Source organism: Colius striatus, chromosome Z, assembly GCF_028858725.1.
Source record: "Colius striatus isolate bColStr4 chromosome Z, bColStr4.1.hap1, whole genome shotgun sequence".
Lineage (NCBI taxonomy): Eukaryota > Metazoa > Chordata > Aves > Coliiformes > Coliidae > Colius > Colius striatus.
In genome coordinates, this window is record NC_084790.1 from 33,931,327 (window position 1) to 33,947,229 (window position 15,903).

The 15,903-nt window shown below is 41.3% G+C and overlaps 1 protein-coding gene across 11 annotated transcripts in view; it reads right to left on the reverse strand.

The window, feature by feature from the left end:
• Window positions 1–1,366: 1,366 nt before the first annotated feature.
• The window catches only part of PIGG (phosphatidylinositol glycan anchor biosynthesis class G (EMM blood group)), an 88,759-nt gene continuing 74,222 nt past the window's right edge, over window positions 1,367–15,903 (reverse strand). For 4 of the 11 annotated variants that reach the window (XM_062018132.1, XM_062018127.1, XM_062018124.1 and 1 more), the window contains one exon: window positions 1,367–3,061. In XM_062018132.1, the coding sequence (XP_061874116.1) occupies window positions 2,851–3,061 (211 nt within the window). In that variant the 3' untranslated portion in view covers window positions 1,367–2,850. Of the gene's footprint in view, window positions 3,062–3,312; window positions 3,430–3,476; window positions 4,245–7,141; window positions 7,326–15,903 lie in introns of those variants that run through there. The other 7 variants (XR_009820845.1, XR_009820844.1, XR_009820842.1 and 4 more) reach the window with 6 other exon arrangements.

Here is a 15,903-nt window from a genome sequence, read left to right on the forward strand (position 1 = left end):
ATCATCTACTGCCAAGGCTGGAGCACAGGGTGTAGAAGTTCTGTGCTGGCTGACATTCAGACATGGAAAACTTCGGGTTTTTTTTATAGAGAAGAAATACTGACTTATAGTATCCAAAATACAAATAGATTTTTTTTTTTCTTAAACTTGGATTCATTTACAAGAGTCACTTCCCAGCTCATGCTTCATCACACACTCTGGAGCTTTATGATTCCCTTTGACGTACATTACAAGCTTTGCATGTCAGTGAGCTGCACTGACTGATGGCAATCTAGTGAAATCTAGCAGAGGAAGCTATATATCACCTCAGCTGAATTAATCTGGCTCTGTACCATGTGGCACAACCTTATCCACACAGAGAAGTCGTCAATATCCCTGCTCAGAATCTACTGAGGGAGGTACACCCAGGGAAGCTGCGGCCCAGGCTGACATCATGCCAGAGCAGGCACCACAGAGGACTTAGAACAAACTGGTACACTCAGAATGGCAGAAACTATCTCCTATACTTGTCTTGTTTCCCATGTAACTTGTCTGGACGTTTGGGGCATGCTGAACATGACAAGGTGAGCTGGGAGAAGGAGAGAAGGGAAGTAGCTAACCAGTGAGATAAGAATTTGCTTTCTCTGTACATTCATACCAATTGCCAAAATGTTGTGTTGATTTAAAATAAAATGATTTTTACATAATTCCCTGTTCAAGTCTGTTTGCCTGAGACAAGAACCAACTTACTTCTTCATTGCCTCAGGTTTGCACTGCCAAAAACCTGATGAAGTTAAAATAGTATTGCTTTTGTCTATAACCAAAGAGTTAAAAAACAAAAATGCCAATGCTGCATGTTTTCCTTCCTTCCTTCCTTCCTTCCTTCCTGTGGTCTTGAGGACCTAAATAACAGAGTTTTCCAAAGCCATTTACTTTTCTCCTCTACATATCTTCAACTTCAGAGGAGAAAGGGAACACTACAATTATTTAACTAAGTAATCTGAAGAAATGCAACCTTAATACATACACAGTAGTTTAGTTTCCACTGTTGGATAAAATGTCCAAGAGATACACTAGAAACAAAAATTATCAGAAGGAACAAAAGATATTATGAATGTCACCCTATATTGTTGTAGAACTCTCTACCCCAGAAGCAACTTCCCCTCCAATCCTTCCATCTCTATATTAGCCTTCTTTCTCTTCAAGCCAAACCTCCTGTAAACTTGTTCTGCATAAGCATTAGGGAGGATTGCTCAGGAATTAACCAAGTAAAGCAAACAGAGAAGATGTCAATAATCCCCATATGGTTCCTAAGCAACGGGTAACCAGAAAAAAGCCAAGAATTATGAAAATGGTAAATGTGCACAGCATTCACAAATGCAAGCTGTTTTAAATGCCCCATAATTTGCAGCAAACAACAATTTATTAAAAGTATTTAATTTTCAAACTTCCAACAGGTCACAGTGAATGACATTAAGACCCAGCAGTCTCTTCTCCAAGTGAACAGCAATATGTGGCCAGCCTAATGAAAATTTTGTTGATTTAGAGTAAAAAAAAAATCCATTATTAGTGATCAAGATGGCCTATTATTAATATATACAATATATATTATTTTATACAAAAAAATAAAGTCCTACTTTTTGAGATGTGGTCTATCAGAAACATAACATACATTGATAACATAAGTGTTACCTGTGATTCTAACAGATGTTGCTGTCAGCTGCACAGGGCTTAAAAGCTTTTTAGTTTCAGATTTATAACAAAAGTTAAAGCTCCCTGTGTGCTCCTCCTCTGCTACATCTGTAATATATTTAGATTAACATCTATTGGCTGCTAACATGGACAAAAATACAAGAGAAATAAAAAACCCACATAAAGAATATTGATTCTCAGGACAGTCATCAATGTGTATCTTCTCAACAAGGAAAACAACAGTGTTAGGAATCCATTACACATTAAAGAGTGGTGGCTAGATGGTCACTAGGGGGAAGATAACACAAACACAGCTTTTGTTCTGGGGGTAACTTAGCCCATTAAACCCATTTCCTGCTCATGGCTCACAACTCTCCAGCCTAGTGTGGAAAATACAAAATATGATCAAATATTCAGCACAGCTGCCACCAACTTGATTTAATGTTTATACATGAATAAAGAGAAACAAGATTTTAACAGGGAATGGACTTCACAAAAGGTTCATTACTTTGTTAGCCCATTAGCATTTCTTATCCAGTGCCTGAACTCCAGATCGAAATCCATTACAGATAATGACTGTACTCATCTTTCAAAGGAAATATTGCCTTTAAATAGAAATGATGCCTATGCGAAACAAAGAAACACAATATCTTACTTGGGATATTTATATAATAATTCAATAATTTCATAATCATTTCAATGCACATGCTAGGAAGAAAATAAACAACCCTCCCCAAGGCTAATGAATATAAGACCTTCTCAACAGCACTAAAGTATTCTGCATGCTTTTTGGATTCTGCAGTCTAGGAAAGTAAAAAAATTGTAGGTACAAAAGATTTTTTTCAGTGCCTATGAGACACTGGTCTGTATTCATATTATGATGAATGTTTTTAAGTTAAAATCACGTAATATTGCCATTCTGTTATTTCAAGAGTGCTATAATGACAGCTATAGAACAAAAGCTACCCATAAACAGTTTATTCAACATTTTTAAAGCAAACTCAGTTTTAAAGCAGGACATGCCTTTCAGATGCTGATCTTGACTAAAATAAACAAGGTTACCCTTCAAATTCCGCACAACAATTTAAAACCACAATTTCCCTTCTTCCATTCCAGTGACACCCTAGACATTGTAATGCAGAACTGCATACCACAGACTTATTTTCCATCTCGCATTTTTTAAGAGTGCTTCTGATCCATGGCTGTGAAGAACAGGCAGATAGCAGCTGTGATGAACACATGCACTCCCTCATAGAGCAGTTTTGGTGAGAAGACGCTCCATATGAACAGGTGGTAACGCAGAACTGTTACTAAAACAATGTAGATGGCAACTGGAATTGAATGCATTAAAGCGTAGCAGAAGCAGCCGTGACCCACTGCCGTTGAACTCCTGGTAACAAAAATAGAGGAGTTTATTGTCAGGCAACGTAGCAAAGGCATCAGAGTTCCTCCACTCTTCAGTATTATTTCACAGTAGAAAGAATACTAACAGATTTCTGCTTCATGTTAGAAAACTGATTACTGGTGCAAGGATGTAACTAACAAATCTTGTCTTTATCACCTCTACACTTCCTAAATGGGTAAATACATTAAGTGTAAGCACAGAAATCGTACCCACAACAACGGCAACCAGTAGTTTACCTCACACTTAGAAGGTTCTGTGCTTTAACAGACTTTGTTCTAATTGTTAAAGTCTCCATTAAGCAGTTTCAAGACAGCTTTGTCTCTTGTTGGCTTTCCAGTGCCTTTCCACAGAATCTGGATGGTAAGAGGCAGAGAAGAAATACTTCAGTACTCTACACAAAGCTGTGTAGCCTGTACAATGGATAATCAGATGGAGCCTGCTGTAAAGGGCATAAGCCAAAGTATGCTGCTGCCTACAGACAGTAAGATTGTACCAAGCTACATTAAAATGGTGCTATTAGGAAACTTTGCAAAGTTGGTCAACATAACACTCTCCAGAGAATACCATATTCTCAGGTTTACATCAGAAATACACTGCATTCCTGTCACAGCAGCTTAGCTCAGCTGAGCCCACTGAGAAAGAAAGATTGCAAGAAATTGCAAGAAAGGTCTGCCCAACATGTAACCTACAGGGTCCAAATCTACCACATTGATGTATTATTGGAAACAGAATGGATTTTCTGCTCTTTGACTCTTCTCTCTCCCCTGAGGTGCCAACTCGCAGCAATGGTGCTGGGTTGGCAGGCGTCTGCATTCCCTAAACCACATCCACAGAGAATAATTCACACCAAATTCAGATGCTTACCTGCTCACACAAAACGAAAGAATAAACCCATTTCACTGGAATAATCATAGAGTCATAGAATGGTAGGGGTTGGAAGAGGCTTTTAGAAATCATCTAGTCCAACCTCTTTGCAGAAGCAGGTCAACCTAGATCAGGTCACACAGGATAGTTTTTCCAGGCGAGTTTTGACGACTTTCAGAGAAGGAGACTCCATAACTCCCAGTGCTCTGTCCACCTCACAGTAATATATGTTCGTATATGTTTTCTTATGTTTAAATGGAACTTTTTGTGTTTCAGCTTCATCCCATTACCCCTTGTCCTGTTGCTAGATACAAAAGAAAAAAGGGATGCCCCAACTGCCTGATATTTCTTATATCCTGATATAAATATACATTTATATACTTGTAAATAATAAGCAAAACATTTTCCTCTCCCCATCAAAACATTTTACATCATCAGTTCCCAAAAGAACATGTCATTAAAAAAGTGGAAATTATTTACACTGAAATCCTGATCTGAGACTCTGTTCTGCTCCTCTTAGTTTTTATTTCTGATCTTCTTCCAAATAATAAAAAATTAAGATGCCTAGCACTTCTGTGAGAATTAGTCACTTATGACTAAGTAAACTACAGAATGAAGCATTTTACATAAACTATTAACCTTATTATTCTTTATATTAAAGTAATTAGGATACAGTCCTGTCTTCCAGTGAAGTCAAGAGCAAAATTCCCAAGGCTTTCAGTGGAAGGAAGAAGAGGTCATGAAAGAAGAGTCAAAAAATCAGCTAAGAACAGCAGGTGTGAATGACTGCAAAACACATTCAGTTCATAGACAACTATTTCCTTTGCTTCTTAGCTGAGGAAACTCTGACTTCACAGTGAGCTAGGCTGCTCCCTGCTTCTGCCTAACTATCTTCAGTGAGCTTGTGTAAATAACCAGCTTTGTTTTTAATAACTCATTTGTTGATGGGGATTAAGCAAACTGCAGTTCACCGAGTCTTAGCTCTTTTCACGCTGATATGAGTAAAAAGAGATTTTGTAGTAGTTAGATGATGCAACTGAATAAACAGAAGTTTTTGAGTGATATAGGCAATTTTTAAACCGTCTTCTAGAGTTAAAAAATGCACTTGATAGACTAGCTAGATGAAAGCTAACAGTGGTTGTGGCTAACACATTTATTAAGATGAATTATGGGATTTTCAAGGAAATACTAAAAAGAGAGGAGTGAAAGTGTCTGTAAACTTTGAGAGAAAGCTCCTAATCATAAATCATTGGTGTTAATTTTTTTAAAAAAATGATACTTTTTAAATGATAAAGAAACTGACTGGAAGATTATTTTGCATTGACTCTCTGTGTTCACTTCTTTGGCTTAAAAATTAGGTAGCTGCTGTATTTCAGATACTCACATTTTATACTGGAATGGGAGCACACAATAATCTTTACTAGTAACATGTAAATTCTGCATTTTCACATTATGATTACTTGCAAAGAATCCCCAAATGAACAAGTAAATTTTTTATTCCTTCTGTACTCTGATATAGTAAAAATAATGAGCAGTTCTCTGCTTATACGATACTTATACTTCAAAAAAATCAGCACTCGCTTTGTCTCTCAACAAAACACAGACACCTACTTGCAGAGGCAAATTTTAGATAGTTTCTCACTACAACACTGTGGTGCAATTTAGAGACAGTAATAGAAGGACACTGTATGCACAATGTTAAACTGCAAGTGGGGATTAGTGGCATGAGAATCCAGTTTATTTTGGAGATGGTATATGAGCTCAGGTCAGTGCTGTTGCAAAAACTGCACTGGAATGACTGAGCACAAGCAGTTAGACCTACTTGGCTTATTCTGACATTAGGCAATGGCTTCGTTCTTTGAGTACAGCATCGTTCTTTCTTGTTGCTTCTGCTGAGCACCCAACTTGCTGAATAGCTAAGAATAATGACTTTGTGTGCTCCTTCTGCTCATCCTACACATACAGTGTGACCACAGGATCCAGGGCTTCACCAGGCCACAGGGAACATAGTGGCCAAGGATCAGGCTTGTGCAGATAACACGACCAAGACAGTCCAGGTAGTTCATCTGCTTCTCAAGTTATTGCAAAAGAAGTCGTCAGCAGGGCACAGAAAACTGGCTGTGGCATGCCTCTTGTATACCCAATGTTTTTAGCCAGATCAGTCAGTAAGAAATAACTTTGCAACCTCTCAGGGCTGTTTCAGTGAAAACTACAGAAGATTACAGGACACATCTAAAGCATCAAGTTGTAGCTACTCTATATTTAATTGTCTCCACGGCAGTCAATACCTTTTCTTAGTTAAAGTAGTAGAGCACAGAGGGATGTAAACTGTACAGACTACCTTCATGTTCTGTCAGAACCAGCACAATATTAAGGCCCCTGCATAATGCAGGAGTAAAAAAACCCCAGGTATCCAGCCTCTAATACTGAGCTTGTCTAGCAAGTTAGCTTCTGGGGAACTGAACAAGAAATACAAATGCGTTAAAAATGACAAAGCATATCCAAACTTCACACAAGAGTAATGCTGAAGACTGCTAAATGCAGAAAAAACAACACCTTCAGAGATTTCTGAAGCAATGAATGCTACAGATTTACACCACTAAACACACCATATTTAGACTGTAAATGTTAAGTATAGTCTAGAGCACATTCTGGTTTTCAAGAAAAATTCTCTCCTTCAAATGAGTATTTAATATGTAGAAAGATATGGCCAAGAGATTGTGCTATTAATAGGTTTTCTGCTTCTTTGGATCTCCCAAGTCCTAACTGCCAATGTTTTGTCAACAAATCTTTCATCTTTCAGTCTGTCTCTAAGGTGCTCTTAAAATGGGTAATATAAGGTTTGTAAAATGAAAAAATCTTGATGCCAAAAACACGAAAGAAAAACAACGCTTTTCTTGTGAAAGCACATCTCCCAGAACACTTGTCTGTCACAGGTTTTGTAGTTGGAAAATCAAGCAAAAACCTCCAGACAGCTACAAAGCCTTCCACAAGGAATTTTAAAATACACTGCTTTACATCCTAGTTCTAATCCACCAAATTTAATATACACTTTAGAAATATACATATTTAGAAACAAGCACTTGAGTGAAGAATAAATACCTCAAGATTGTTTTTTCTGGGACTAGGGGAAGAGGGTCATTCCTGAAAGGTTTCAATATGAAATGTGCTGAATCCTTTGAATTAAAGTTATCACCCAGCGTTCCTATCCTCTAGCTCCTCCTTTCTAGCTGAAAATCACTGCCTAAGTTACCTCTTACTGGGGATATTGAATTTACGTATTTGAAGGCAGGTTTTACTGTATTAACACTTCTTACTGTATTCATGGCATTTTTCTCATTGACTTGCTGCTGTTTCAGTTTCCAAGATCTCCCTCAAATGCTCTCTGAAAAACAGTTGGCATCTTATTTGTCTCACATTTATTAAAAGGGTTACAATCAGAAGCAAACACTGTAGCACTCCAATTGTCTCTCTGGAACATCTTCAGACTATCTACAATGTGTAAGAAATTCTCTGATACAAGCAAATATTAATTAGTTTAGTAACAAGAAGAAATTTGCTACATTTCTCTCACATGTCCTACTCTTATCTCGTATAATTCTTAGAGTGCTATTTTAGATTAAAGCACACAATCTTGCATTGTCACAGAAAAAAACACTTTATAACTTTATCAAATCCAGGGGAACCAAGAGTGCTTTGGAAATTTACAAGATGAGCTCTGGCATAGACTATCAATCAGAACCATACTCATTCTATAGAGTCACAATTTTTAACACCAAAACCTATCAATAGACAGATGTCCAAATGGGTGGATGCCAGCAAGCAAAAAGGGTTGTCAAGTATATTCTACAGTCACAGAACTAAAGGAACCTGGAGATGACCATTGATTTTCCTGTGCATTCTCCTTCTCCGTAAGAAAAGCAGAGATGCTACAACTACCTGAGCAAGGTCAAGTGTCCATGGCAGGAAGTTACAGTGGACTATAGTATGGGATTCAGCAGGCTCTTACAAAGACTTAGACAAAAAGATAGCTAAACTCTACTCTAGGGGACATGGCCATGTAATATCTAGATTTCTTCACCACAAAGTTGTTCCTTTTCAGTAGGTACCTCTGACACAGATAACCGTGTAAGCTAGGATGGCTATTGATGAGTTCCAGTCATTCCTCAAAGACAGGATTTTCAAAAAATCCTGAGTGCTCTGCTGATGTTATTCCTCACTAATTCTGTGGTGGGCCTCACTGGTATATATGCAGTGACTGTTCCTGCCTCTTACCATTGCCTCAGGCTTTCTCATAAGGCTCTGTTAAGGTTAATCCTTAGCATATGTTACTCTGTTCAGCTCCAAGAAAACAAAAAAAGTTAAACCAACCTATTCTTATTGAACCAGCCCAAACTTTGAAGAAACAGATATTACCTAATCATTAAAAATCCTAAAAGCAAAACACAAATCATAAATTTTTTTTAGTCTAGCATTTGTCCATTTTCTGCAAGAATTTTTCATCAGCATCATTCACTCAGGGAATAACGAAGAAACTTATAGTTTGATTTTCTCTAAGGTGCATCTACAGGCTTTCCTACCCACTTTTATGAACAAACAATCTTAGCTAAAGGTGCAAAGAAAAATTGCATCCGACAGTTGTTCTGGACAGGCAGACTCTGAAGAGACTTAAAATAGTCTGTTACCATGTTATTTTGTTAAATTAAAATTTAGCAAACTAGAACATACTAGTCTAACTGGACACATGAACAGTGTCACAGTGCACTTCTAGAAAGATGGGGCACAAATTATCTATGTGATGGGCAGGAAATTACTTAAGTATGGGTAGGAAACTGGCCAGCAAGACCATGCTGAGAGGGGTGATGATCAGCAGCTTTTACTCAGACTGGCAGCCTGTCACAAGCAGAGTCTCCCAGAGAACGATACCTGTCTCCAAGCTATTCAACGTCTTTCTAAATAATCCAGATGATAGAATGGAAAGCACCAAGTTTGCCGATGACATTAAACGGGATGTTGAGGTGGATATGTTAGAAGGGAAAGCCATCTTACAGAGAAACTTGGACAGGCTGGACAAGCAGCCTAGCAAGAACTGTATGAAACTTAACAAATATCACTGCAAAGTCCTGCATCTATGACAGAATAAACAAAAGGGTCCAGAATAAGTTACAAGCTGTGTGACTGAAGAATAGCTTTGCTGAAAGGGACCTGGGGTGCTGGTGGGCAACAAGCAGAACAAGAGCCAGCAGTGCACTGCTGCAGCAACAAAGGTAAATCAGGTCCTAGAATGCATCTGCAGGGGCATCACTAAAAGAGATAGGGATGTGATGATCTGTCATGGTTTGACATGACAGCCTTTTCTGGTAAGGGGGAAGGGGCTGTAAAGATGGCTCCTGTAAGAAGTTGTTCACAACTCTCCCCAGCTCTGAGCCAGACCCACTTCTGGGACTGAGCCCATTAGACGTCTCCATTATCACTTTTTTAAGAAGAAGCCAGAAAAAGAGGATTCTTCCTGTTTCTGCTTTCTTCTGTCCCTTCCTTCTTTCTCTGGCTGGTGGTGCTGCAAGGAGTTGGGAGAGAGAAGCAACCATGCAGACACCAAGGTCAGTGAGGGAAGAGAGGAGGAGGTGTGCTGGAGCAGAGACTCCTCTGCTTCTAAGTCGAGTACTGGAGTCTGTCTTGCTCGGAACAGTAACTGGCAGTGAGCCCTCCCTGCCCTTGTCTTGATTCACAACATCCTTGGTTTTCTTCTTTCCTCCCATTTAGCTGGGGCCTCCACCATCCGAATGAAGGTGGGGGTGAATGGGGGACACTGAGCAAAAGACTGGGATGGAGGAGTAAGAGTGAAAGAGGGAGAGACATGGAGAGGCAGAAAGGAAGTCTAAAGAGAACAACAGACAGATGGAGAAATACATGCAAAGAGAGGAAGGGAGAAGGTGGGCAGGAGACAAAACGTAGAGAGCTCTATGGAGAAACAGTGAAAAAAGAAGAGAGACACATAAGGGCATGAAGAACAGAGAAAAGAGGCAAGAGAGGCAGGGAAGGGAAAAGGGGATGGGAGGAGAGAGAATAATGGGGAGAGATTCAAAGAGACTCTTGAGATTGACTAAAAAGACAAGGGAAAAGAGCAAATAAGGAGAAGATTGAGAAAGAGATAAAATGACAAAAGGTGAGGAAAGCAGAAAAGGAAGACAAAAAGACAAAGACAGCATGACAAAGGGAAAGAAATCAAGAAAGGTGGACTACAGTAAGAGACAGAAAACAGACTAAAAGGGATGTGGTGGAACAGGAAAGATAAAATTGTCAGAAAAAGGTAGAAGAGAGGAGAGAAGTAAAGGAGAGGGAGAGAGGGGAAGCAAGAGTGTGAGAATGTGACAGAGGAAGGGGGAAAGGAAAGGAAAGGAAAGGAAAGGAAAGGAAAGGAAAGGAAAGGAAAGGAAAGGAAAGGAAAGGAAAGGAAAGGAAAGGAAAGGAAAGGAAAGGAAAGGAAAGGAAAGGAAAGGAAAGGAAAGGAAAGGAAAGGAAAGGAAAGGAAAGGAAAGGAAAGGAAAGGAAAGGAAAGGAAAGGAAAGGGGACAGCATGTGAGACGAGGGTGAGAAAGCAAAAGAGACAAGTGAAAAACAGTAGAGAAAAGAGTGGGACAAAGGAAAAGACAAAACCAGAAGAAGAATGTGCATGAAAAAAATTGTATGTGCAAGGGAAATAAAACAAAAGGAAAGGGGAGAAGCTGGGGAAGTGAGAGAGGAAGAGGGAAGAGGATTGGAGAGAGAGAGAGGTAAAGAGAGTAAAAGCACATTTTGATGTTAGAGATGGGGTAGAGATGGCAATTGAGAAAGAAGGGAGTGCAGAGTGAGAGGAGAGAGAAGACTGGAAGGCAGATAAAGAGGAAAGAACAGAAGAGTGTAGTGGGCAGAAAGATATAGAAATGAGGTGACTGAGTAGGAAGGAGGAGACAAAACATGATTAAGAGAGAGGAGAATAAACAGGAAGAGACAAGGGTAGCATGAGACAGGAAAGGCAGAAAGAGTAAGCAAACGACAAAGACAGGTGAAGGGCAAGAAACAGAGAGGGAGGAAGACTTGGAAAGGAGTATATGGGATAGACAGAGTGAGTGAGAGGCAAAGAAATAGAAGCAAGGGCAAAGAAACCTAAAGTGTGACTGAGATAGAAAAAATGAGGAGATAGAAAATACTGAAGGTGAAATTAATCGGGCAGAAGGAATGAAAAGCAAAGGTAAGACAGTAAGCAAGATGGAAGGGGGAGGGAAAGAGTAAGCATGGGTAGAGACTCACAGGGAGTGAACAAGAGAGGACACAGAAGCAAAGAGGCAGAAACAGTCAGCATGAGGTAAAGAGATCAAAAGGGAAAGAGAGATTCACAGTGACAAGAGAAAGGAGACAGAGCAAGAACAAGAAAGGGGAGCAATCAGGTGAAGAGGAGAGAGAAAGGATGCAAAAGGCAGAAGGACAGTGAAGGAGAGAGAAAAAGAGGGGAGGAAGAGAACAAAAGAGAAGAAAAATGGAAAGTGTGACTTGGAAAGCCTGATTAGGAAGGGAAAGAAAATGGAGTGGGAAAGAGCAACATGTAAAGAGAGGCAGAGGAAAACGAGAGAGGAAAAGACAGTGAATGAGAAAAAGCAAATGAGAGGGAAAGCGCACAAGTGAGAAGGAGCATGAGGCAGAGGGAATGAGTGTGAGGAAAGAGAAGAGCAAGAGGAATGAAGAGCAACAGAAAGAGCAGAGGGAAAGACAAATAGTTGGAGAGAAGACACAAGAAAGCAAGCAGTTGAGCAATAGCTCCTGGTGACAGGGTCCAGAAACACTGGGGACCTTCCTGACAAATCTGAGGGTACATGCTCCTACAAGCTAAGGACAAATAAAGGGAGCCACAGTGCTGCAGGTCTGAAGGAGCTCCAGCAGTTTCTAATGTGTTCAGTCAGCTGTCCTTGACCCAGGGTGCCTGAAGCTTTTGTTACAGTTGCTGCCTGTTAAGAAAGACTGAAGTGCCTTTACAGTTGATAGGCCTTGAGACACAGCCATTGGTGCAGAAGGGTACAAGGAACGGATCCTCATTCTGACCAGTCCAAACATCCTCAGTGGTGCACTGGAGCACACACTCCAGCAGCCCTTGAAGCAGCTGTCCCAGTCTGGGTTTTGGATAGCAGATGCAGGCCTGCAAGTCCCCATTTGCATAGACTGTACAGAGCCTCTCCCTACGGCTTGCAGCAGATATACAGTTGTTGAAGAGCTGCATCACCAAGTGGAGTTAGGGGAGAAAGTGAGCAAGCTTTGCAGCATCAGAGAGGATGAAAGACCTGATCTTCACAGAGATCCCATTACTTCATGGGTCCTGAACCCCAAGTGCAGCACACACATAGGAAACAACAGTCCCTAGCAGAATGGTAAGTGAAAACTCTCTGGAAAGCTGAGTCTGGAAAAGAGTGACTTCTGGCACCAAGAGGAAAGCTTCTGCACCATCTGAAGGCTTCAACTATGGAACATGTTCACTGTCTTCAAAGCTGAATGGGATCTGGGTGTGCTTCCAGGAGAGCTTACAGCTAAGGATGGAAGAGCAGAACAGTACAAGTGACATTGTAACAACTGTTTGCTATAGGCTGTCTGACCAGCAGATGAGATCTTCTACAGGTAGTTTGCAGACCATGGTCCTCATGATGTACTTCAGTCACCCCAACATTTATGGTGGGGACAACATAGAGGGCATAAACAATTCAGGACGTTCCTGGACAGCATCAATGACAACTTCCTGACCCAACTGACAGAGAAGCCTACAAGAAGAGATGCTCTGCTGGACCTCATATTCACAAACAGGGAAGGACTGGTTGAGGTTGTGAAATTCAAAGGCAGTCTTGGCTGCACTGACCATGAGAGGAAGAAAGAGGGCAAAAATAAATTTCACGACCCTTGACTTCAGGAAAACAGATTTTGGCTTCTCCAGGGGTCTGAAAATACTATGATAAAAGATCCTGAAAATCCTATTGAAAATCCTATGATAAAAGATCCTGAAGAGACAAAGGATCCAAGAAAGCTGGCAGATATTTAAGGATCACCTCCTCCAAGCTCAAGAGCAGTTTATCCTAGTGAGCAGGAATCCAGGCACAAATATCAGGAGACCTGTATGAATGAACAAGGATCTCCTGGCAAAAGTCAAACATTAAAAACAGGCATATAGAAGGTGGAAGCAGGGATAAGTATCCTGGAAGGAATACAGAGGCACTGTCTAAGCATACAGAGATGTAGTTAGAAAAGCCAAAGTCCACTTGGAATTTAATCTGACAAGAAAGACTTCTATGCAAGTGCATGAATGGGAAAAGAATGACTGGGGAAAATGTGTTCCTGCTGCTAAAGGCAGCAGGGGACCTGGTGACACAAAACATGGAAAATACTGAGGTACTGAATACCTTCTTCAACTCTGTCACTAAGACTGTTCTTCAGAAATCTATGCACTCACAGGCTCAGAGAAAGTAGACAGCAAGGAAGACTCACCCATAGTGGAAGAGGATCAGGTATGAGAATATTCAAGGAAACTGGACATAGGTAAGCTCATGGGCCCTGATGGTATGCACCCATGAATAGTGAAGGAGCTGTCTCATGTCAAAGGAATTGAGAAGGATGTCTGAGGACTGGAGGAAAGCAACCGTCACTCTGATCTTCAAAAAGGAAGGGACAACTGCCCAGTCAAGGTCATCTTGACTCTGTGAAGGTGGTGGAACAACCATTCCTGGAAACCACTTTCAGGCTCATCAGGAATAGTTAGCATGGCTTTCCAAGAGGAAGTCATGCTTGAATAACCTACAGTGAAACATCTGGATTAGCAGATGAGGAGATAACAGTATATACAGCTTACCTAGACTTCAGTAAGGTTTTTGACACTGTCTTCCATAAGATCCTCACAGGGAAGCTAATAAGCATGGGCTGGAAAAGCAGATAGTGAGGAGGACTGAAAACTGCTTTAATGGTCATGCCCAGAGGGTGGTTAACAGTGCTACGAAGTCTAGTTGAAGGTCAGGAACTTGTGCTGTAGTGATCAACACAGGATCTAATACTGTTCAATTTTGTTAATGACCTGCATGATGGGGCAGAGTGCTCCCTCCACAAATTTTTTTGCTCAAAACAGGAGGAGGAGGTAGACACACCAGAGCACCACGCTGCCATTCAGAGGGACCTCAGCAGGCCAACAGGAACCTCATGAAGTTGAATAGAGGGAAGTGCAAAGTCCTGCACCTGGGATGAATCAACACTAAGCACAAGCACACACTGGGGGCCACTCAGCTGGAAGGCAGCTCTACAGAAAAGGACCTGGAAATCCCAGCTGAAACAGTAACATGTCTTGCAGTAGAGACCAGTAGTGTCCTCAACTGCATTAGGAGGAATGTTGCCAGCAGGTTGAGGGAGTGGATCCTTGCCCTCTCCCCAGCACTGGGGAGGCCATACTTGGAGTATTTTTGGGGCCCAGTGACAGGACAAGGCAAGGGGCACAAAAAAAAACCTCTTTGGAAATATTCAAAGCCATTTGAATATGGTCCTCAGCAGGAGGCTCTAGATGGAGGCTGTCCCTCAGAAGGAAAGAGCATATGCAAGAGAGAGAGACTGAACAAGAGGGAAAGAGTTCATGACAGAAAATGCACTTGAGAAAGATGGAAAGTTCAAGAGATCAAAGAGGGAAAAAACAAAAGAAATAAGCAGGAGAGCAGGGGAAAGATTGAAAGACTGAGAGGGAAAGAGTGAGCAAGAGAGAAATTGCAAGAATAACAGAAAGTACATATGAGTGGGAAGTGTGCATGAGTGAGGAAAAGCACATGTAGAAGCTAGGGGCAAGTGCATGCAATGGAAGAAAGGGACACACTAAGAGTGTGAAAACCCATGGAGAAAGAGAGAAAGCATTCAAGAGAAAGTATGTACGGCAAAGCACACAAGAGAAGGAAAACATAACAGAGAAGGAGAAAGGGAAAGGTTGAGAGATTGAGAGCAACTGAGAATAACTGTGTTAACAAGCTCTCTTGGTTTGATATGACAGGCTTTTCTGGTAAGGGAGAAGGGGCTGTAAAGATGGCTCCTGTAAGAAGTTGCTGAAAACTCTCCCCAGCTCTAAGCCAGATCCACTTCTGAGGCTGAGCCAACTAGACGCCTCCACGATCACTTTTTAAGAAGAAGGTGGAAGAGGAGGTTTCTTCCTCCATCTTCTTCCTGCTTCTTCTTTCTTCTGTCCCTTCTTCTTCTGGCTGGTGGTGGTGCAAGGAGTAGGAAGAGTAAGAGAAACAACCATGTGGACTCCAAGGTCAGTGCTGAAAGAGAGGAGGAGGTGTGCTGGAGCAGAGACTCCCCTGCATTCTATGGAGAGAACTGGTGAAGCTGAGATTTATTTTCATTTCTTTAAAGACCCCACATCAGCGGTAGAGACTCATTTTGATAATGAGCCTGTGTCAGGGGCAGAGATTCATGTTGCTAAAGCTGTCCATGGACCAGGGGAAGTGATTCACTTTATTAAAGGCCCCAAACCAGGGACAGTGACTATGGCTGGAGGAGGCCGTGTCCTGAAGGAGGTACTCAATCATTTCACTGCAGACGCCGAGCCAGGGCCAGTGATTTTCTTCTTTAAAACTATGGCCGGAGCAGGCCGTGTCCTGAAAGAGGGACCTAATATCCACAGTTGTAATTGTGGAGAGGAACCCATGACAAAGCAGCTCATTAAACTTATGCCCAGAAGAGGCTTTGTCCCGAGAGAGGGACCCTGTAACTGCAGAGACTGCAACCACAGCAAAGAATCCACACCAGAGATATTCACCAAGGACTGTGTCCCATGTGAGGGACCCTGTATTGGCAGAAGCCACAGCTGTTGGGAACAACCCACACCAGAGAAGTTCATTAAGGACTGTATCCCAGGGGAGGAACCCCATGTTGGAGCAGGGGAAGAATGCCAGGAGTTGTCCTCATCTGAGAAGACAGAA